The sequence below is a fragment of the Phacochoerus africanus genome, chromosome 11 (genome assembly GCF_016906955.1).
Source record: "Phacochoerus africanus isolate WHEZ1 chromosome 11, ROS_Pafr_v1, whole genome shotgun sequence".
Taxonomy (NCBI): Eukaryota; Metazoa; Chordata; class Mammalia; order Artiodactyla; family Suidae; genus Phacochoerus; species Phacochoerus africanus.
The window spans coordinates 95,657,005-95,682,036 of NC_062554.1; the positions used below are offsets into that span (position 1 = coordinate 95,657,005).

At 34.1% G+C, this 25,032-nt stretch overlaps 1 protein-coding gene across 4 annotated transcripts in view; it reads left to right on the plus strand.

Annotated features, from left to right (window-relative positions):
* The window catches only part of SEMA3A (semaphorin 3A), a 477,770-nt gene that overhangs the window by 291,078 nt on the left and 161,660 nt on the right, over positions 1-25,032 (plus strand). For all 4 annotated transcript variants that reach the window (XM_047753060.1, XM_047753061.1, XM_047753059.1 and 1 more), the window contains one exon: positions 21,530-21,687. In XM_047753060.1, coding sequence (XP_047609016.1) covers positions 21,530-21,687 — 158 coding nt within the window. The remainder of the gene's footprint in view (positions 1-21,529; positions 21,688-25,032) is intronic.

Sequence of the window (25,032 nt, forward strand, 5' to 3'; positions counted from 1 at the left end):
TAAATATATAGGGGAAAAATCATATGGATAGAACACACAGCTGGTGAAAAACCTAATCTTCCCACATACATTTCATGTCTCTTTGACATGTGTATCTTCACTGTATACAGACTTATATACATACAAACTTTCCCACAGAAACATGCCACATACGTAGAAATGAAATGTGTGTTTTATAAGTAATTCATCCTCAGACAATCCAGGCAATAAATACTAAGTAAAATGATAAAACTATCTTTTTCTGTGGCTCATTCAATTATGCAACATTAATCTAAATCTTTTTCTTTTCTAATATATTATTTTGAAGATGCTTTGAAGTCACAGAATGACCCAAGAATACTGTTATAGTTCTCCCAAGAGCATGTTATTAAATATCACATTTTCAGGGGGTTATGATGACCTGTCATGAGGAAAAGTTTTGAAAGACTATTTTTGTGCTATAAGGCTCACAGGTGGTGACTTCAAACAGGAACTAAATCCAAATAACTTAGTTGTAATATCATGAGCAAAACAAGCATATTTTCAGAGTTTCCTGGTGGCTCAGTGTATTAAGGATCCAGTATTGTCACTGCTGTGGCATGGGTTCATCCCTGGTGCTGGAACATCTGCATGCTGTAGTGCAGCCAAAAAAAAATGTCATGTTTTTTCACCCTAGGAAGTCATAAAGTGTAAACCTCATCATTTTTTTCTTCCTGGTGCATCATATAAATATTGGTAAACTTTAATTACAGAGGATGATACCAAAAAAAAGACAAAAATTTACAAAATTGTAATTGGAAAGAATTGTGTAAAAATCTTAAAAATTGGAATCATTATAACATCTTGAGAAAGAAAAGGCCTTAAAGATATTCAGACATTACATCATTCTTTTTCATTTTAAGTTTGCTGAGAAATATTTAGATGTAGGTATTTTACAGAGGCAAAGAAAGACATAGAATCTTGCCAAGAGTTCACTCATAAATCAGATATAGCATTAAATATGGTATTCAGAAGAAACTTAAGCTTTCTGAATCTTCCTTAACTCTATGGGTAATCTAGATATATTTGAAAGGAATTTTTGATACCATGTTGCTTAAATATAAGAACAGTGTTGTTAATATAACTAGAAAAATCTCATATCCCATAAACAAACAGAATACCTGCTGTAAGAGTTGTTTTATTGGATAAGTTAGAGTAGAAATGTATTTAAAACATTTTGATTTTCCTCATTCTCTCCAACAAAATTAAAATAAGCTAATGAGTTTAAAGAAGAAACAAGTATTGGAGCCAAGAAGACTGCATTTAGTAACCCTTCAAGGTAATATTTGATACAGTTGACACAATTTCTAATCTCCTACTTAGGAGAAATTCCCAAAGTGGAAAATAAGGGCTCTTTGAGGTCCAGTGTTTTGTCAGGTTGTTTGGAAAAAACAAGGCACACCTGCCCAGAGCACATCAACTGCTTAAAATGTAGGAGCTCTGGACTGGGAAGGCATAGATTTGATGAAAGCTAAAATATATACAAATTCTCTCAGAAACTTTGGAGTAACTTTAAAAAAAAGCTATGAAAATCTAATGGGAATTGAGCACATTTGAGTCTAATTAAAAGAGACACCATTTGATATAGTCTTGCGTATTCTGATCCAACCATAAGAAGAATCCTGCATAATGAAAATCTTGCATGGGAAAGAGTGTTGATAGATAGGTCTTGAGTTGGAAGTATGAGGTCACTGGTTTATATCCTGAGGAGAAAACCTGGACATATTCCATGAAAAACAGCTGCTTTTGTAAAATGTAATGTCTTGCACACAAGTGGAATTAAACTAGCTACTGTCATTGTAAGGATTCCACAACTCTCAGAGAGGTGGACATTTGGACTGAAGCATTTCAGATTTGCTGCTTCAGCATGAAAGTATAATTTTCCTTGAAATAAATCAATAGTAGAAAAAAAAGATACTTCAGTCACAGAATATGCTTTATGACTTGAATTATTTACATTAACTAAGACATGCTTTATGGCTCAGAATGTGAGCTATCTTGTGTTTCATGTTTACCTGAAATGAATGCATACTGTATTGTTTGGTGAAGGGGTCTACAAATGTCAGCTAGGTGATTGATCATATTGTCTAAGTTTCCTGTTATAGTTACTGACATATATTTTCTATCAATTATTTGAAAAGGATTGTTGACATAGCTGAATACAAAAATATTTCTTTGTGTAGTTCTGTCACTGGTTGCTATGTCTATTTTTGAACTCGTCTTATTAGGTGAATAAACATTTCCTATTTCTATGTCTACTTATTAAAAAAGTGTAGGTTTTTTTCCCCTGCCAGCTCAGTAGAACTCCCAAGATTCTGTGAGATCAGCTCTGGATTCCTTTGGAAAGTGTGGTTCCAACTGCGGCGGAATTGGATTGATTCAGCCATTATCTGAATCTTAGCACGTCCGGCCACACGCACCCTGCCTTTCATTGTATTTAAAGACAAAAACATTATTCCTCCCCCAATTTCTGATCTTTAAAAGTTGTGTTTCCTATCACCAAGGTTATAACCCACTGTTGGGCTGCACCCCACAGGCCTGCAAGCCTCAGCCTCCAGGCGGAAGAAAGAGCCAGGAGACAGTGACAGAGACAGTGGTTTATTAGATGGAGGAAATTTTTTTTTTTTTTTGTCTTTCTAGGGCTGCACCCATGGCATATGTAAGTTCCCAGGCTAGGGGTATCGGAAATCGGAGCTATAGCTGCCGGTCTATACCACAGGCATGCCAGATCCCAGCTGAATTTGAGACCTATGGTGACGCTCTTGGCAACGCTGGATCCTTAAACCACTGAGCAAGGCCAGGTGTCAAACCCATGTCCTCATAGATAATAGTCGTAGTAAATAGTCATTACTGCTGAGTCACAAGGAGAAACCTTGGATGGGGGATCTTAAGCAAAAAAAAGTTTTGGAGTGACCCTCCACCATTTACAGCTGAAGGCAGGCAGAACATGTCAACAATCCTCCTTACCAAGGAGAGAAGGAGGCTACCATTTATAAGGGAAATCGGCATCAGGTTTGCTCATTAGTTACCAGGGAAACCAGCAGCTGGGGCATATCACTCACAGCCCCCCTAGTTAAGAACCATCATAAGGCAGATGTTTCCCTTTAGTCAACTAGCAGGTGGAGCTGCTCTGGCCTAAAGGGCATGGGGCAAGCACATTCAGTTCATGTGTGTAGGGTGTAGGTGAAGCAGGAACTGGTCCAGAGAGGATGTGCAAAGAGCAAGAGCACAGACATCTTGAAGGGTCTAACCATACACCCACCATCTCTGATGAGATGGGGATGGGGTGGACCCCAGGTGGGTCTCTCCTTGTCTGGTGCTGCTCATGGCAATTGTTTGGCAAAGCAGAGCATAAACTTTACTTCTTGATCAGAGAATGGGAATGGAGAGATGGTATCCCAAAGATTCCTTCTCCTTACAGATGGAGGTAAGAAACTTTTAATTGGTTAAGAGGTGGGTCTGCCCTCAGAATTGGGGAAAAGAGCAAGCACACGCAGTCCTGTGGGCTCCTTTCCAAGAGGCAATAACTGTGCCTAACAAAATGCAAATTCCCAGTTGCTAGATCTCATCCTGGTAAGGAAGCAAAGGTCACTTTCCCCACAGTGAGCCTCATCTGCGCAGGCGCCGCCCTGTGGTCAGGCAGGGACCTGTTCAGGGTGGTCCACTGACGCCACGTTGGCTTTTTCTGGCTGCAGCTGGTTCAGCGGATTCGTTTCTGGGGCTTCTGCCTTAGTTGCTGTTAAGCCAGCATAGCTGTGAGCAGAGCTTGCCGGATTGTGGTGTGGAAAAAAGAAAGTAAGTTGGCCCCTGTACTGGTGTGGGTCTCTTCTTAGAACAAGATAATGGAGTTAGAGAACACCAAACATTTTCCTGGTAGATAATTCACCCTCCCCAGCTGGCCCCATGCAGGGCTCGTGCACTGGCTACCAGCATCCCTGATCCGGGACCTGGACCTGTGGAGACCCAGGACTCCCCAGTACCAGCAAAGCCACCGCAGAGGGTGTGCGGAAGGAAACAGGTTGCCTGGGGCTAGGCTATAGTGATGCCAGTTCAGCCTATAGCGTGGGCGCGCAAACTGCTTAGGGCTTTGGCAGCTTCTCCCTGAGCAAACCTCACTGGGAATTTTGTACAGCAAATCTATTCCTGCGGAGCAACACTCTGTTTAAAGAGCATTTCAAGGATGCCTTCTCGCACCCCTATATTTATGATTAGGGTTGTAGAATTTTGTTTAGGTCTGAGGGGGCCCAGAGCAGAAGCTGGTCAGGAAGGAGCACACCAGATGTCTGCCTTTGAGCCACGGGCACTGCCTTCCTAGCTTGGGGGCCTGGCTGTTAGCCCCTGATTCCACAAGGCTCACTTCTCCACCTTGTTGGCAAGAATGATCCTCAGAGTCCTTTAGAGAGGTGTTCCTGGCTCAAGTGCTTTGTGTATTTTGAATCCTTATTAGGTGAATAAACATTTCCCATTATTATATCCACTTTAAAAAAAAGGGTCAGCAGTTATTAATATATGGAGAATGTGAAGTAATTATCATAGAAAATATTTTCTAACTTTTAAAAAAGTTTTATTGGAGTGTAATTTACTCAAGTGTTTCAGGCATATAGCAAAGTGAATCAATTATACATATACATTTATTCATTCTTTTTTCCCATATAGGCTATTACAAACTAGAGTAGATTTCCCTGTGCTATAGAATATCTTAATTAACTATTTTATTCAGTAATGTGTATATATTATTCCCATTCTCCTAATTCCTCTCCCCTCCCCCCCAGTTTCCACTATGGTAACCATAAAATTGTTTTTTAAATTTGTGAGTTTCTGTTTTATAAATAAGCTTTTGTCATATAATTTGTATTGGATTCCACATATAAGTGATATCACTTGGTATTCATCTTGGACTTAATTCACTCAATGGGATAATCTGTGGGTCTGTCCATGTTGTTGCAAATAGAATTATTTCATTCTTTTTATGACTGAGTAATATTCCGTCGTATATATGTACCACATCTTTATCCATCCCTCTCCCTTGATGGACATTTAGGTTGCTTTTATGTCTTGGCTATTGTTAAGTAGTGCTGCAATGAACATTGGGGTGAATGTGTCTTCAAATTATGCTTTTGTCTGGATAGATGCCCAGGAGTGGAATTGCTGGATCATATGATAATTCTACTTTTAGTTTTTGAAGAAACCTCCATAATGCCCTCTATAGTGGTTGCACCAGTTTACATCCCCCAAAACAGTGTAAGAGGGTTCCTTTTTCTTCACACCATCTCTAGCATTTGTTGTTTGTAGACTTTTTGATGATGGCCGTTTTGATTGGTGTGGGGTGATACCTCATTGTAGTTTTGATTTGCATTTCTCTAATAATTAGTGATGTTGAGCATCTTTTCATGTTTTTTTTTTTTTTGCCATCTGTCTGTCTTCTTTGGATCTATGTAGATCTTCCCATTTTTTGATTGGGTTGTATATTTTTTTGATAGCAAGCTTTATGAGGTCCTCATGTAATTTGGAGATTAATCCCTTGTTGGTTGCTTCACTTGTAAAGATTTTCTCCCATTCTGTTGGTTGGCTTTTTTGTTTTGTTTTGTTTCCTTTCCTGTGAAAAAGCTTTTAAGTTTAATTAGATTCCATTTGCTTATTTTTGTTTTTTTTTAATTACTTTAGGAAATGGATCAAAAAAAGTATTGCTGCAATTTATGTCAGTGTTGTGCTCATGTTTACTCTAGGAGTTTTTTGTTTTTTTTTTTAATGGTCCTTTTGTCTTTTTAGGGCTGCAGTTACAGTATATGGAGGTTCCCAGGGTAGGTGTCCAATCCAAGCTGTAGCTGCTACCTGTGCCAGAGCCACAGCAATGCTGGATCTGAGCCACATCTTCAACCTACACCATAGCTCATAGCAATGCTAGATCCTTAACCCACTGAATGAGGCCAGGGATCAAATACATGTCCTAGTTGGGTTTGCTAACTGCTGAGTCACAACAGGAACTCCCCTTCTCAAGGAGTTTTATTATGGTACCTAGCCTTACCTTTAGGTCCTTAATCCATTTTGAGTTTATTCTTGTGTATGATGATAGAAAAATGTTCTAATTTCATTCTTTTACATGTAGCTGTACAGTTCTCCCAGCACCACTTATTGAAGAGGCTGTCTTTCCTCAATTGTATGTTCTTGCTTCCTTTGTCATATATTAGTTGACTACTGGTGCATGGGTTTATCTCTTGCCTTTCTATCTTGTTCCACCAATCTGTATTTCTGTTCTTGTGCTAATATCATATAGTTTTGATGAGTATAGCTTTGTCATATAGTCTGAAGTCAGGGATCCTGATTCCTCCAGTTAAATTTTTCTTTTTCAAAATTGCTTTGGCTATTCAGGTTCTTTTGTGCTTACATAGAAATTTTAAAATAATTTGTTCTAGTTCTGTGAAGAATGTCATTGGTAACGATAGGAATTGCATCGAATCTGTAAATGGCCTTGGAGAGTATAGTATAGTCATTTTGACAACATTGGTTCTTCCAACCCAAGAACATGGTATTATCTTTCCATCAGAGAAAATATTTCCTAACTCTAGTTTGGACTGTTAAAGATTTTACACCCACATGCTTTCCCTGTTCATTTTTTTTGTTTATTAACCATAAGAAATACAGTAGAAGGTAGAAATAAAATAGAAGACTTTATGATTAAAATTAAATTTTACTAAAGTAATATTTTGAACCTCAACTAGAGTATCTACATTAAAGTTCATGATAGGATTATTTAATTCACATATACATTTAAGAAGAGTGTTTGCAAAAAATAGCATAAGGGCAAGTATAAGAATCCATTTAAGCAGATATTAAAACATACACTTTTTATGGTCCTTTTGGGAAGAAAATAAGCATTTTATCCCTCTTTTTCCCTGATATGAGTATAAGGTAAGAGGTTTAATGTCAATGATAACTGTGCTACAGTGTATATTAAATCAGTATGTGCAGTTTCTCTGGATGTTATACAAAGTCAACTACTGATAGTTCAAACACTTTCTCTTTGATGTCTTCAAAGATGATAATCAACTGTATGGATGTGGATGATGTGCCTTTCCTGATAGATCCTCTTTTGACTTGAAGTCTCTTTGATAATTGCTACTTTTGCAATAAGAGCATTTTCAACTACCTGAATCAAGACTTTCATAGCAATATCACTTACTGGTTCTTGACAGTTAATGAAGTGGCAAAGCAGGGCTGATAAACTCCAGAGCCTATCAAGAGGGTTAAGTGTAGCATATTTTAGATTCTGATTTACTAAATGAGGTGGAAGTCATTATGTTCATCAAACAAACTCAGCTATGAACTTTTAAACTAATTTTTTGATTTTTTTAAAGGGGAAGAAATTTCTCCTTATTGAGTGCTTAGGGATGATAAAGTAACAGTCGCAATTGAGAAAAGCTAGAAAATCTTTCTCAATTTTGTAATTATACTAGTTTCTACCACTTTTTGAGTTTCATCAGGCACTTGGCCTAATAAGAAACAAATGCTTCTTGTAAATAACACAAGAAAGTATAAAATTAAAAGTATATTTATAAAATATTGGAAATTTTATTAAAAATGCAATACTGCTTAGGAACACAACAAATACATAACCTTAACTTTTAAAGCAAGTTTTGTTAGATGGAAGTATATAGTGTGATTTTCATGAAAATTTATTAATTTAAAGAGAAAGTTAAAAATAACACCTATGTATCTTTGAAGAAATATGGTCCAATTTAAATATATAGCATTATTTTCAATTATTTAATCCAAAGTTTAGTAATAACAATATTGTTATAAAGATGTATATGTATAATTGAATCACTTTGTTCCACAGCAGAAATTACCACAACTTTGTAAATCAAATATACTTCAATAAAACTTTAAAAAAGAGGCAAAAACCAATAAAATGTGCAAAAAAAAAAAAGAATGACTAACAAAGATCATCTTTTTTTTAACTACGTGAAAAATCAATATCAGGTAAATAAAAAAATTAAGATACAAGTGATCTTAGATGATGTTGCAGGACTCCTATTTTTCACATTGAACTGCTCTGAGGGATTCATTTGCATTTAATAGCACTAACACTTACTTTCTGTTCCTTCAAGTCCAGAGGTACATTTTATCTCTATTATTCTCTGTACTCGGCTTAAAGGGAGAGTCTCAGTTTGGATGTGGTTGTGGCCAGCAGGGGTTAAAAAGACATCCTGTTTCACTCTAAATATAATGTTTATTACCTATCACTCTTAACATTGTTAGTATTGTTTTTGGTCTTTCTTTTGCTGTTTTTTTGTCTTTTGTTTTTTTTAAGAGGAAAACAATCATATTTCTTGATGCAGAAGTATAAAAAGAAGTTCAAGCAATTTTCTAAATCTGTTCTTGGAAAAGAGGTAAATCTGGTTGTGAATTAGATGTTTGTCCTTGTGGGGATAAATGGGTGTTGTGAACTGGTTTAGAGAATCTTTAGTATCTGGTGTCCTGTGCAGCACAGAGATGTGCTTGATATAATGGACCCTGGAGAGCAAGGATTTTCCACAAACAAGCTGGAATTTTAGCTTCATCTTAGTGAATCACTTAGTTGTCCTCTGGGCTCTTAAACCAAACCTGGCTTATATTATATTTAACTTCAGTCCCATAACAGTGCTAAACAGGACCCAGTCTTAAAATCTATTTACAATAGAATGTGTTTGGAAAAGAAAATAGAATAATTTAAATGTGTCTTATTTTCTATGTAAGGTAAAATGCTTAAATTATTTTGTTTCCATACAGAATTTTAGAAGTAGTACTATCAGATAACTTTGCAAAAATTTATTTGGACAGAGCAGAATATAAGGAAAAGTAATTTTGCAAATTACGTATTTAATAATACTATTTATCCCATTTTTATGTGTGCATGTAGAAAAATTATAAAATTTCTTTGAATTGTTCTGAACCAGCTTTATTGGGGCATCTGACTTTCATTGCTTAATTAGTTCTAAAGTATGTACACTGCAAAATTAAACACATTATTAGAAGAAAAATATTTGTAGTGTGCCATCATTAATAGGACAGTATTGTCGCTAAGACTAGAATGTATCCAAAACACATAGTATGGTTTCATTTGAGGTCATTGGTTTTCAACACCATCCTCTCCCATCTCTCTCCCACTCCTCTGCAGGGCATTCTGATTCAAACAAAATCCTTTCATAAGTAATCCAGAAGCTTTCATAATAAAAATGTATCTGTTCTAGTTATAGAGGTAGGACATGCTCTATGAATCCCCTCCCCTCCCCCCAAAAAAGATAATTAAAAAATAATCTCCGGTAAACAACTTTGTTTTTTAATTGATAAACTAAATCCATTTGTTTATGGCATTCAGATACTATGAAGTTTAGAGAATGAAGAGATTAGAAGTAGTAAGGACAGCAGGATAAATTATGGTTTAACCCATGTGCACTATTATACATGATAAACATATCTATTTTATGCGCCTAATCAGAAATCCATCTATTCATTCATTTGATAAACATACAGTAAACACCTTTGGTCAATCAAATCTAGGGCTTAGGTGATGCCTACTCTCAGCCGCAAACAGCTGCCCCTCTGATTTAGTTGCTTGATTTATCCTTGGGGATATTCATATGATCTGGACTTCCTTGTGACCTTCTTTCTCCTTCTCAACTTTATTAATTAAATAGATTCTTGTTTTGATCACAAGGGGACACCCACAAACACTGAAATACATATGTTCTCCAGTAAGTTAACAGTTGAGAATATGTTTTTGTCAATGAATAAAAAAGACTTTTTTCCTCCATACATGTGTCTTGGGATAGAAATAATAGAATAGTACTAATTAAATAATGAGTTTTTTTCCTCAGTTAAAGCTCATTTGTTCAGCATTGAGGAAATTTAAATAAATAATTCTTAAATATTTAAAAAAATTCTTACAGTAGGCATATGAAACAGATAATGGGTGACTAAGTGGTTTTTAACTATTCTCCAAACATTAATATTTTACACAGTTTTATTACTGGAAAAATGAAATGTTCAATTTGTAAGTATTAGAATACATTTGCTTTCTTATAGTCATGTGGGGAAATGCTAGTTATTTGAAGTACACACTGAAACACATGATATGATATATGTAAGTAATTGACCAAGACTGCCTGAAAAATCAAACTTTCAATTAATCAGTGAAGCCTATTTTTTTAAACTTTGCTGATGATGCAATGATTAGCACTCTTAGACATTTAATAAGCACTTGCTGGTGAACTGATTGATAACAGAAACCTGCCTGCAGAGGAAGACAGAATGAAGAATAAAATTTTAATCTCTGGATTACTAGCCTGTCACTCAAAGTATCAAATGAAACTGATGTGAATTATAAAAGAAGAACCTACAATTCAGTTCTAAATTTTTACTTATGTACATGGAAATGAGTGATCAATTGCAATGTATAATTTGTATTAATAATTTTTGTCCACATTGAAACATTTAGTTGCTTTATGTAATAATGACATTTAAACTTTCATTGTTATTCTTTCAAGGAGAAGTAAAAGTTAACATTCTGCCTTAGTTATCTTGTAAATCATTTGCAACTTTTACTTTTGAGCATATACTTGTGCCCCAAATTTACTGACATCATGGATCAGGCAACACAAATAAAAAGGAAAAAAAATTGAAGTCTCAATTTTTCTAGAAATTTATTTAGAAAGAATGAGAGAGAAGAGATTTAGGAGACCTGAATTTCAACTTAGCCTCTACAAGTGTTAATGTTAAAGTCATTTATGCTGTTTTGTAAATAGAAGCATTGAGACTTTATAGTCTAAAGGTCCCCCTAGGTCTCAATTCAATAATTAGTTAATTATCTAGTTAACTATTTCCTCTATGGATAATTAGACCCATATGCCACTGTACTGACTTTATATCTAAAAGAACAAAACATGTACCCTTAATGCCCATGTAGGTAAGTGGCATGCAATTAATGCATTCGTGTGTGCTACAGTCAAAGTGTGTGGGGCATCAGAGGAGAGAGTAACACCTACTAATTCTCAAGGCTTTCATGGGAGATATAGCTTCTGACTGTACTTTGAAGCATGAGAACAGGGAAAATAAATAAAAAGCAGGAGGAGGCAGGCTAGATTTAGAGAGGAGTAAATTGGCCATGTCTGATAGAATTGTGCAAACTTATAAAACAAGATAACAAAGAAGATTAGGGACTGTGAATTTTATTACAGAGACTGGGCTAAGGTTATGGTGGTAGGTATAGCTGCTTTTTTAAAAAATATAAATACGTTTTTGAAATAGGTTCTGGTCAATTTTTATAATGATGCCTTGAAGGTATGTTAAAATTGGGAGGGATTGAAGATAGGGGACCAGTTAAACCATTGCTATAAAATACAGCAGTAAACTCTTGCTATTATGGTAGTTTTTATGTTTAATATTGCTAGTTAAACAAGACTCTGAAAAGCTTTATTCATATGATCACTGTATGTAAACTGACCATATCACTACTTAGCACATAAATTTTAAAAAAATAGCTGTTTTATAGCCATGTTATAAGTTAGGGTTTAGATGGCATCATTTTATTGGTTATTTGCATGTAATATTTCTAATTAGAAAAGCTAGTATATAATTTGACATACACATTGCTACTTTTATTTTTTCCTAGATTTTTTGTTATTATATTTCCTTTTTTTCTGATTTTTTGGTGGTTTTTTGTTTTTTGTTTGTTTTTTTTGTGTGTGGGGGGGTTTTTTTTTTTTTTTTTGGTCTTTTTAGGGCCACACCCACGGCATATGGAGTTTTCCAGGCTAGGGGTTAAACCGGAACTGTGGCCACTGGCCTATACCACAGCTCACAGCAAAGCCAGGTGGAGGCCAGGAATCGAACATGTGTCCACATGGATATCAGATGCATTTCTGTTGAACCATGACCGGAATTCCTGGTGCATTTTTTTTTTAATGTGTTTCAGATACTGTTTACTAAGACACTTGCTTCTATGTGCCAATACCAGGTATATACCAGGAAAGGGTTCTAGGACTAGGAATACAAAATTAAGTGAAAGCAGTATATTTCAACTTTAGAAGGGGAGCAAAAAGATAATGCAGTGGTTAATAAACATTACTACATGGTACTATGTTTTGCAGAGGAAGGCATGGTACATTGTCCCTTACAAGGTTGGTGAATTCAGTCTGATATCTGAGTAGACTTACATGGCAAGTGAGGGTGAAAGAGGGAAACTATTGGGATATAGCATTCTAAGCTCTGCTAACTATAGATAGCAGGCCATTGGGGTAACTGGGAATAATTCTACATAAGTAATTGTGCATATGTGTAAATATATAGATATTACTATATATAGATACATGCATAATTTTATACACTCCATTGGTGAATGAGTCCAAAAAAGTGTGGAAAATACAAAGTGCCCAAATCACATACATGTTGGAAATTTCTAGGTAGGTTTTAAAGAGGCAAGTGATGTAATGTCTGTGCTTTTAATTTTGATTGAGTCCTCGTTTCAATGAATGTATTACTAAGAATTTGTTATTGCTGTAGTTTCTTGAATGTGTGGGTGGTCTGTATCCTTAAAGCTGGTATGTTTGAGAATGTCTTATCCTGCTACAACCTGCTAGCTATATACCTACAACCTGCTAGGTATATTATTATTATTGAGTAATTGAATAATATTATTGAATCACATATATTTTCACTTGGGTATTGTGCAATTTTTTGTTTTCTGGGAAATAATGTTGCTTAGATAAGGATGAAGCCCACCTGATGACTTTCCTTCAGTAGGTGACTGGGTTTTTATTCGTGGATTCCAAATATATCCTTCCTTTATTTAGTAAGTTTCAAAATTGATCCTCTGTAAGATTATATTTTCCTGGAAGATGATGCCATTTCTGTCTGCAGATATGTCTTTAAGATTTGTTCTCTGTCTTTGTTCCTGTTTTCTTCTCATTAATCCATTTCTTTCAAAGAAAGTTGTTTAATTTTCATATAGTTTAGAACTTGGGCAACAAGAATTAATCCCCTCTTTTCTATGTCAGTTCCTCTTTCCTATGCATATCAAATGCATTTTGGTTAACTTTTTATCTGCTCCTTCTGACAATGAGCGTGTTAGCTGGGATAGTTTAGAGTCTGCAGTTGTTATTGTTTGACTTGAAAAGAGTCTCTGAAATCTTTGATATATTTTCTTTACCTACAGTGGTTTCCTTTAGAAGGATAATGCACACACAATAAATATTGTGCATGTGTGTGACATTAGAACAGTACATGGTTAGCTATGGTGATGATGACTCTTTTGAACTTTAGCTGTATGTCTACTCTATGGAAATTTTCAATAATTTTATAGCCCTATAGACTCCTGGAGTTTGTTTATGTAGTAAGTCATTTATGGATGCAATATTTATGATTTGTTAACACTTTGGTTAATAATTATATCCTGACCCCTAGCCTGGGAACCTCCATATGCCATGGGTGCGACCCTAAAAAGACAAAAGACAAAAAAAAATTACATCCTACCTGGTATATATGGAGATAATGCCATATTTTAGTATTCTATCCCAAAACATTTCATGCTTCACTATATTGAATATATTTTCTTAACAATTTATAGTTTAATATTCCATTGGTATTAATTTCTCTCTTCATTTAATATTTTGCCTATATTTTCTTCTTAAATTTTTCCGTGAAGGAAATAAAGTTAACAGTGTCTTTTGTCTCACCATTACCAGAAGAAAGTCATATTTGTTTTATATAAAGATTATTCTCAAGGCAGTGTATAACATGGCTTCTTGGTATGAACCTAGAAAAGCAGTTCTTTTCAAAGATCATTGTAATAATCAATGGAAGAAATTATAAGGAACTTAACTATGGCAATGGCAGGAGGATATAAGCAAAAGAAAATGAGGAAATTACTGTAGTGTTGAACAAAACTGAAGTGGTAGATTGATTCTGTGAATGATGAAGAGGATTTGGTTTTCATGATTCTTCGGGTGAGTGATATTTGCAGTTACTTAAAAATGTACAGAAAGGTGATGATGTCAATGTAAAAAAGAAAAGGGGGTGAGTTCTGATCAAGTCATGCTGATTCTAAGATGTTGTGCCATATCTAAGTAGAGGTTTCTATTAAGCCTTTGGTTTTTGGGGGAAGTCTGTCTTCAAAGATATATATTTGTGACGTCAAAATACCGCTAATGGCAAAAACCATAGTTGTAGATAAGATTATACACAGAGTTATTACTGTATAAAAGGACCCAAGTACAGAGCAAATAAAATAATATAAATATTTAAGAAACTATTAACTAAGGTGAATTGTGTGGTAGTGAGAGGTAATCCATCTCCTCAACAATTAGTTCACAGTATACTCCAAAGTGTATTCTTATATTTCCCACTTCTCTATGATCAGTTCTTAATATTATCAGAAATTCTTCCATCTTAGAGTAAGATGGAGCCTGGCTTCCGGTGTGAGGTGAAACTGAATATCTCGACTCTACATCTCATGAGCTCTAGTACCTAGGCTATTCCCAATATCTATCTGAGTCACTTTCCTCATGAGAAAAAAAGGAAATGAAAATTCCCAATTCAAAATGTTGTTGTGAGACTTAAATAAGTACAGTATTAAATTGTTCAGTTTTTTGGCACATGGTTAGGCATTGGCATACATTTTCCATTATAGTTCGTTTATAGTGTTCTGTCACTGTCAGTTTTCTACTGTACAGCAAAGTGACCCAGACACACACACACACACACACACACACACATATATATATACACATTCTTTTTCTTACATTATCCTCCATTTTTTTTAAGGCCAGGCTTAACTACCAAACTCTTTCTTCAAGGATTACCATTTTGGAGTTCCCATTGTGCCTCAACGGTAATGAATCTGACTAGTATGCATGAGGACAAGGGTTCGATCCCTGGCCTCACTCAGTGGGTTATGAATCTGGCATTACAATGAGCTTCCGTATAGTTCACAGACATGGCTTGGATCTTGTGTTGCTGGCACTGTGTAGGTTGACAGCTGTAGCTTTGAATTTCCATATGCCACATATGAGGCCCTGAAAAGCAGGGTGGTGGGGGTGGGGGGAGGATTATCCACTTCGCCTGGTGGCATTAATTTATCCTCTGTCAACTTCCTTAGCTCTTAGTAAGGTGGTCGTTTATTTAGATTTTGCTTCTCTGAGGTCATTTGTCTAAATTCCCATCGAAAGTTGTATTCATCTTTATGGTCCACATACTTCTTAGCTGTGTTTTATAAAGTGTTGTGGCTGCTGGCGCAACTGGAGAAAGTAAGAAATTAAAGTAAAAATGACTTTCAGACAAGGCTGTTTAAACTGCATGCACATTTTGAGTGTTGCCTATTGAGAAGATAGATTTTTCTAAGTATATTCAAACAAAACTTAACAAATTTTGTAAATTGAGAATATGTTCTCAGCACCCCCCCCCCAAAAAAATGCAACTATGAAGAGACCATTCACATTGGCTTTACTGATTGAATGACAAGATGCACTGGCCAGAAATTCTAGGAGTAGAGTACATCATCCACAGTTTACCTTAGGACAGTAGTTCCTAAACATAAGTCTGTGAAAAGGTATTTCCCTTCTGGGTAGTAAGTTTTAGAAACTCATACTTGATGAAACAACGTCAGAAAAATAAGGTGAATTTTTCCACAATATGACTTTATCAATCTCTAAAGATTATCTTTTGTATATGTATGGGGGTTTTTGTCTTTTTGAACATTTTTGTTAAATAAAATCCCTCCTTTTTGTATAAAATGATGGTAGCAAATAACATTTCATCGTTTTGTTTTTATAACATAACAAAAAGTTGCCAACTTTTATTTCAGCCCTTATTTTGCTTTTGGAAATTTAGGTAATAGTCTAGGAAGCACTGAAATATAGGATCTAAAAATTTGGGACCTTGATGAACTTTCCAATGTATACAAATATCTGGATGTAGTCATCATTTAGCCAAAATATTTTGGCATCATATAGACCTAAACTTTACTACTTTAAATAGTATCTTTGTTCTATGAAAAGGACAGAGTTCGTGTCATAGAAAAAGGACATAAGCCTAAAGCTATCATTGAATGCCGGCAATTCATTAGAATCCAGCATCCGTGGGGTCCTGTTACCTTTCAAGCTATAAAACTTACAGAAGGGAGGATCTTGGAAGGGAGGGAAAAAGGAGAGAAATAGAAATAGAAATGTCATGGAAGACAGAAATACAGAGAACAGGGTGTCTATTATTTGGATTTGAAGGTCAAGTGTACAGCAGTTCTCCATCAAACCATAAAAAGTCTAGTTCTGGGCGGTCTCGCATTCTAGAAATCAGTATTCATTTCACTGCCTTTTTGAAATCTGAATCGGTCATTGTATTGTAATCATCTGTATAAATCTGTGCTTAAATTAAAAATAATCAGAACACCATAGGAACTGTACAACTTTATTATGTAGCAATAAATCAACATGTATTATTTTGATATAAAATTTCTAATCTTTTTTCTTTTCATATATTAAATATGCAAAACAGTATTACAAGATAAAATTTCAGTATCTTAAATAATGTGCTGATAATGATTGCTAACAATTTCTTTTCTTTTTTTTCTTTATTCAAATAGAGCTACATTAAAGATCATGATGAATTCAGGGGAAAAAGGCAACTCTGAAAATTTATAAATAAATTAGTAGAATGAAAATTAGAATTGACCCATTAGGAAAGATCATAGTTCTTCTCCCATGATTATTGGATAGGATATTTTGATTAAAGGACAAATCAATTAAAATATATTTTCTCCCTTTTCAGGTATTAGTTTTTTTAAAAAAAAAAATCACATGGAATTTATGTGTTTCTTGAATTTCACAAGATTCATAAGATTTTTTGAACTGTATCACAAGAGAATGCATTCTATTTTATAGTTGAAAGCAATGCTGCTTGAAATAATGAGAATTGATTTTCCCTTCCAGAAAATTTGTACATTTATCTTATTATCTACATTGTCTTATAGTACATCCTAATAATGATAGTGTAATAGTTTATTGAGCACAAACTATTTGCCTAGCTTTATGACCAGTATATTTTAATTTTGTCATTAAGCAAATCATAGAAACACTAAATCATTTGGTGATTCTGAAATAAAGAATGTTTGCTTAATCATCATTCAAATTTAAAAATACGTTTTGGAGTTTCCCTCGTGGCTCAGCAGAAACGAATCTGACTAGCATCCATGAGGATGCAGGTTGGATTCCTGCCCTCACTCAGTGCTTTAACGATTCAGCGTTGCTGTGAGCTATGGTGTAGGTCACAGATGCAGCTCGGATCTGGCTATGCTGTGGCCGTGATGTAGGCCGGCGGCTACAGCACTGCTTCGACCTCTAGCCTGAGAACGTCCATGTGCTGTGGGTGCAGCCCTAAAAAAAAAAAAAAAAAAGACTCAAAAAATAATAATAGTAAATAAAATTACATCATACAGTTCTTGTCTGAAATGGCAGTCCTACGGTTACGTTTCTTGGTTACAGTCCTACATTTACTTTTCTTTATGGTTGACACAGCACATGGAAGTTGAAGTACTCTCTCAACAAGGGAAAAACTTATTGCACCCCCCTGCAAAAGAAATTAGTGCCTTTGTATACTTTGGTCTACTAGGATTCCCCAAAGTCAGGATGATGCTGTGGAAATTTAAATTATTCTAAAATAACATTTGTTGTTGTTTGACTTAATGTGAATGTTGGCAAAATGTAAGAAGTTAGTAGAATATTAAACATCTCATATTACTGAATATTTACTTTAATTCCAATACCAGTTTGTGTATTGGTAAGTTTTACGTAACAGAAGTTGAAAAGAAACATCTAAAATTTTTTGATTCTAAGGAAGTAGAGTGAAAGTTGAAGTTATTTAATATCAATTTCAGGTAATGTATCTACATATAGGAAACAAAATCATAAAGGAAAACTATTTTAAATTGTGAAATCTAGATTTAGAGAAAAAGTCTCTGATATTTAACATAAATTTTTTTGCCCTGGAAAGTAGTGAGATAATCGAAGCAATCCAGAATTTTCCCTGGCTCATTGCCATGAAGGTCTCAAAAAAGATTCTTTTCCCAGTTACAGAGCAACCTAGAAAGTGTCAGATAGAAAGGAACATCTAAAGAAATTGCAGCAAAAGGAATGATGTGCAAAATTAAGTACATTTGAAAGGAATTAAAACAGCTGTTAATCTCTACTCCCAAAAAATATTGTATTTTTTGTTTAATTAAATGAAGTTCTTGGGCCAGGGATTGGGCCTGAGCCACAGCAGTAACAATGCCGAGTCTTTAACTACTCAACGACCAGGGAATGCCCAGTAGTAACAATTTTTAAAGTGTAAGCTTGTTTCCAGAGTTATTTCATACACAAATGATGAAAGACTTTTCTCTAAGTTGTCTGTACCTAGAAACCAAAAACTCTCCCTGAACTAATTTACAAAATTCAACCTGTAACAATATTTTTCAATTGGATAAATATATTCATTGTTTGAAATTATGATATAGAAGGTCATTACTTTTATTATTTGAATTTCAGGATATAGAAATTGGCAAACAAGAATATTTTGGTATTCTTAAAGTAACCATTGCATTTAATATTAATGTAAATTAAGGAGCATATTGCTCCTCATATTGATCCCTTTACCATATATAATTCCAGGTGTTAACAGGTTACCACACTTGGTAAGATAATAGAAAAGTGTTTTTTTCTCAGCTCCATCTGGACCATAATTTCCTGCTTCTGGTCAAGATAATCAAAGACCTTAATATTTAACCACTACTTATATGAAAAGGTAATCTTTAATTGAATGTTCACTATGGAAACTATTGTTATAGTAATTTTTTAATGAGTTATCTAATATCACCTTCATAGTAACTCTTGGGAGATTTATTTAAGGAACTTATCCTAGTTTGTATACCTCATAAGTACGTACTGTGGTAGTGCTTGTGTCCTTACCTATAACTGTGACTCCATGTTCTATTGTTATAGTAATTGTCTTCCTATAACTTCTTCCAACTGATGTTAGAGCTCCCTTGCATGGTTTGTATGCATTTCCAATTAAAGTCATTCTTTATGTCTCTTAAATGATCATCCCATTGATTAATATATTTATGAAATTGTCTTTGCTTAGACTCAGCTCGCTTTTTTTTTTTTTTTTTTAGTTTGCCTAGCTACCTAAAGTAGTTTGGTCTTTTTGATATTAGGATAGACTTATAGAGTTTAGAATTGGAAAGAAGGAGTTCCCTGTCGTGGCGCAGTGGAAACGAATCTGACTAGGAATCATGAGGTTGCGGGTTTGATCCCGGCCTTGCTCAGTGGGTTAGGGATCCAGCGTTGCTGTGAGCTGTGGTGTAGGTTGCAGATGGGGCTCGGATCCCGCGTTGCTGTGGCTCTGGTGTAGGCTGGCAGCAACAGCTCCAATTGGACCCCTCGCCTGGGAACCTCCATATGCCAAGGGTGCAGCCCTAAAAAGACAAAAAAGAAAAAGAAAGGAAGGAAGGAAGGAAGGAGAGGATTGGAAAGAAGAGTAAAGGTCATTTAGTCTATCTGATAAACAGATCTCTTTAAACAGCCCTTCAGTCAATGCATGAACATATCCAGTGATGTGGTCCCTGTCTGGTAATAACCTTTACATCCTCACACAGCTCAGTCTGCCTGAAATTTCAGTCTCATATTGCCTCTCTGTAGTGTTGATTCTTTACAATCATTTGCTGAAAGGAATACCATTTAAATTCAGATATTTTGTAGTGGATTCTGTTTTATTTCTGGAGACCATTAGCTCTCATTTATTTCAGATATGAGTCACATGAGTGAAACTCTCCCTTGATTTCTTTCTTTCTCCCTTTCTTCATTCCATTCTTTCTTCCTTTTTTTGGGGAGGGGGAAGGATTGGGGATGAGATTAATAGTCCATGTTTCTCAAGAATAAATTAGAAAAGCATCTTTAAAAAATTTAACAATTGATTTCTTCTGATTTTGTTCATGAGGTGGGTGGAAAGGCTGGTAGGTAAATAGACAATTCAATTTGGTATTTATTGGCCTGGTAATACAGAAAAGAAACCATGTAAGTTGTAGATGATGAGCTATTAATTATATATTTTCTTACATGAGGGCATATTATTTCTAGTAGATAAGTTATTTATAATGACTATAATAATTGATGGTGTAATGTAAGTTATGAGTAATTCAAGCAAGATGTTACAAAGAAATTAATTGTATGAGAATTTCTTAGAGGTTGCATTTGAACTAGCTTGGAAGAGTGATACTGTTTTCTCTCAGTGGCATATAGTTGTGTTAAGAACAATGGCGGCAAAGGGTAAAAAGTAGATTAATACAGAGTGTGTTTTTATGCAGGGTAGTGGACATGAGGAGTACTGGGGTGGGGTCTAAACTCAGATGGTTTTGATCTGACCTTTAATGCTAAGTTGAATAGCTTGAACTTTATTCTCTATTGAAATAATATTCTTGATAAAATGGAAGAAGCAGTAAGAGAAATAAAGCAAGGCAATTTATCAAATAGCTAACGTCCTCAGCTAGGGCTGGGACAGAAGAAGCGTCTACATCTCCACTTCTGTGCCTTGGAAAACACAATCTACATTTTATGAATGCTGATGAAAAGTTAGATATGTGTGCACTGTAAAATTCTGAATCATTGATTCAGGACATGTTTCTGGAGGCTCCACAACATTTCTATCCTGCGTGAGGGGAGTGTGGTGGTATATATATACCTAATTTCAATTGAAGCAGATAAAGAAAACCTCTTTGGTGATAATCAGCATTTACCTTTCTAGTGCCAAAGTGGACTTACTGTTACTTCTATCTGAAAGTATTTCTCACTTAGGCTGCAGATTTTAAAGGTCAGTATATACCTGTTCAAAGCAGAAGTAAATGGGAAAGCAATAACAAACTGGAAAAATTGGGGTCATAGTGTAAAATTAATTAAATTCAATGTTTTCATAAAAGCCAAACTGTATATATGTCAGTTACAAAATACTATAGAGGATTTAGATGGTGGAGTTAATGATTTAGTGGTCAGAAATATATACTAAAATTCTTTGATAAAAAGAGGCCTAGGGGGTTAAACACTGTTTTCCCCTTGCTATCTCTGCTCTTTTGGCCCCATGCTAATCCTAGCTAATGACTTGGAAAAATGAAAGCACTTAAACAAATCTTTGTAAAGTTAAAGACATTTTATATACAATACTAACCATTTTAATAAATCACTACCTGTAAAGAGATTCCACCAGACCTGTTGTTTGGACAAGGTATATCTCTCCTTTCTTCTGTAGGAGTGTGTGGTCTTGAGTATGAAATCAGAAGACTAATGGGAGTATAACTCCCATTTCAATGAAATATAAAGAAGTCCTGTATATTCCTTAGTATCACTAAAAATAACCATTGATGGGTAACTACAGCAGGCAGTAGCCAGAGTACCATGTACAGTGCTCATATGGTGCCTCATGTTAACACCTAATGCTTTGTTTTATTACCTTGCAGAAATGTTGGAATCCAACAATGTGATCACTTTCAATGGCTTGGCCAACAGCTCCAGTTATCATACCTTCCTTTTGGATGAGGAACGGAGTAGGCTCTATGTTGGAGCAAAGGATCACATATTTTCATTCAACCTGGTTAATATCAAGGATTTTCAAAAGGTATTTTTATTATAATATAATCACTATAGCTCTTTTGAACAGTTCAAGTTATATAGAATTTTCTAGCTATTTAATAATGTGGCAACTGAAAAAATGTTTAATGGTTTATCTTTTCAGATACAAATAAAAATAAAGCACTGATTGCCTCTCACAAATCAATGGGTGTGGTAAACCATAAAAATCAAGGAGGAAACTGTAGTATTTTCAGTGATCATTATAAGAAATACTAATGTTAGCTTATTTTTCCATAGTTACATCATTTTACTGCATATGATTAAATACCTGAACCATTATAGAAATGTCACAACTGATTTTATGTATGTTTATGTATAATTTATACATCCCTCTATATTGCCAGCAAATGCAATGATTTTTTATAAACCATTATACAGATGTCTCATTTGATGTGTCACCTGTGTTAGGATATAGGCACTCTGATTAATTTACATATTGTCTGTATGTGCTTTCATTCTATAGGTGAGTAGAGCTGAGTAGTTGTGATAGAAATCATCTGGATCAGAAGGCCTAAGATATTTTACTATCTGGCCTTTTAAACAAAAAGTTTACCAAACTCTGACTTGGAAGATCAGTTTTCAGTGTCAGGCTCTTGTAAATGTGGTCATTTAGATACTATCCTTCTATAAGTTTTATTGTTATATTCTGTAATGTTTCTGGCTTATTTAATTAATACACTACATAGTTTGGAAGATAAAACATGGGTTGATAAATTAGTGGAAATTGTGTTATTGAGTCTATAGGCTGTTTCTAAGTCCAACATTTTTTTCAGTCAGTATTTCCAGTCTAAATTTTCTGAGAAAGGAAGATGTTTATGCAATAGCTTTCACAAGAGTGCTAATATAACATACCTTTTAGAGTACATACACTTCAGTTTTTATATGTTAATTTTGCTTCTTCTTAGCACTGAGGGTTTTAAAGTGGTGTGCTTCAGGTTCTTATAAACTGTAATGGATTAGACAATAATTTTTAAAAGTAACAGAATTGTAAAAAAAGTTTTTCTGGTTTGAGAATATTACTTTGCACTAAAAGATTTAATTTCAAGGCTGATTATATCTCTAATAGAGAATGCCACTAAACCTAAGTCTTTTACTTTTCTTCTGTTATACAAACTCTAAAATTCTATGTAGTAAGAGGTTTGATTCATGACACGTAGTCATATAAAATGGCAATGTCCTTACTGATGTATTTTGGAATTAAGATACAGTATTTAAAAATCAACTTGGACATTTGTTTTCTGATTTTTTAATCTATTTAATTTTTAATCAAATAGATTATCATCTATCCTCAGATAAGAGAAATATTCCTAATTATCTAAGAAACTGGTTATCTATTTGTTTTTCTGAAATGATAAATTTTTTTTAGTATCTTTTGGGTCACATAATAAATAGGTTTATAGGTCATATAATAAGCAGGTTTTTGTTGTTTTAGTGAAAGAAAACCATCTTTTATAAAATGAATGAAAAATTAAAGATAATTATGAAGACCAGATATTTTAATAATAGATTAAATCAATTCAAATTTTCAGTTTTTATAGAATTTTCATAACTTTATAAAATCATATATATAAATATATGTATATATCTATGTATCTATACATACATAGACAGTATATGAGCACATATCACCTCAGAACATGTTTAATGTATTCATTTTTTCTGAATAAATATTCTTAATTTGGTTTATATATTCAATTGATTCTGAAATTGAAAAGAACTAAATTGTCATATAAAATAATGTACTGTTTTCTAGGTGAGAAAAATCCTAGAGTTGTTTGTTTCCCCGGGATAAATAGCAATATTTTCTACCAACTAGACTTGTAATAAGTACATATGGAAATAATGTATAAATAAAAGTTAGGTGACTTGTCCAATGTTATAGCCTTCTTGTATAGCTCCTGCTCTTGATTCAAATCATAACTCTAATAATAGAAGACATGTTTCTAGTTTTAAAGCATTCATTTCAGCATATTATTTAATTTTAATTTTATCTCACTGTTTGTTTATAAGGGTAAATACAATATGATAATTTTAATTATCAATGGTATTAACGCTCTTTTTTTACCTATGTGTAATGTTATTTAACATCTGTTTTCCAAGCATCTCCTATTATGATAAACTCTATAGAGGAGCACTATGGTATGTCATAAATAATTCTTGAGGAACTTACTAAATAATATTAAAGATAAGATGTATGAGCATAAAGGTAAATACGAGACCGATCCATGTTGAAGACAAAAACAGTCTCGGGTTTGGAAGGACCATGAAAAGATTCTTCGCCTTGAAAAGGTTTTCATTCTCTTTAAGGCATAGATCTTTATTCAGTAATGAGTAGATGCATAGAAGCATAAAGAAGGAAAAATCTAAAATAAATGATGAAGTACTTTGAATATGATGATAGGAATTTAGGCACTGTTAATTAAGAAATTTTTGAGCAAGAAGAAAAAAAATGTCAATCTAACCAAAAGGTAGAAATTATTCTTCATGGAAATAATGCTGTTGGAACTATATATATATATATAGTTCCATTGATTTATAGTTTATTCTCATTAAATTACTTTCCAAAAGAGCATTTTCTATACCAAAGTTTATTTTACTCACACCAGATATACAAGCTAATTTCTTTACCCTGAGATCAGGGTAAAAAGGTGAGAGTACACACCCCTCCAAATATGAGAGAATTTAGCATGAATTTAGCAAAATTACTTTTTATTAGTATTTGACATAAGAGAGAAATCACAAAATGAGGCCTGTGTTGTGTCAATGCCAATAATCAAGAGCTGGGAAACTATGGGTAAACAACCTGACTACATTTGAAATGTATGCTTTAAAATTAGAAATGTCTTCTATTGTTAGAATAATGATTTGAATTTGCTTGAATTTAAAAAATGATCTGTTTTAATAATCTATGATTTTTGCACAATCTAACTGGAAAGCAGAATATGAAAGGCAATAAATCTTAGCTCTGTTATATATTATTTTTGTGTTAAGAGAAAACTTATATTTGATCCCTCTCCATTGTAATTTTAAATAAGAATAGCTCACTTGGCTTTGCAATAGCCAGTGAGAAGACAGGGCTGTGGAGCATGCAGATGGAAGGTACCCAGCCCTTGCTCTAGTCATTCAGGAATCAGGGTAATATTAATTGTAAGGATATAGGCTTGTTAATTGTAACTGTAAGGATTGTATTCTTGGATGTTTTTTATTATTTGACTACTTTGTGAAAAATTTATGAAATAAGTTAAGTAATAGTTTACACAAACAGACATACATGAAAAAAGTACATAAAAAAGAAGAGCATATGTAAATTAAGAGCTTCAAATGGTAAAAA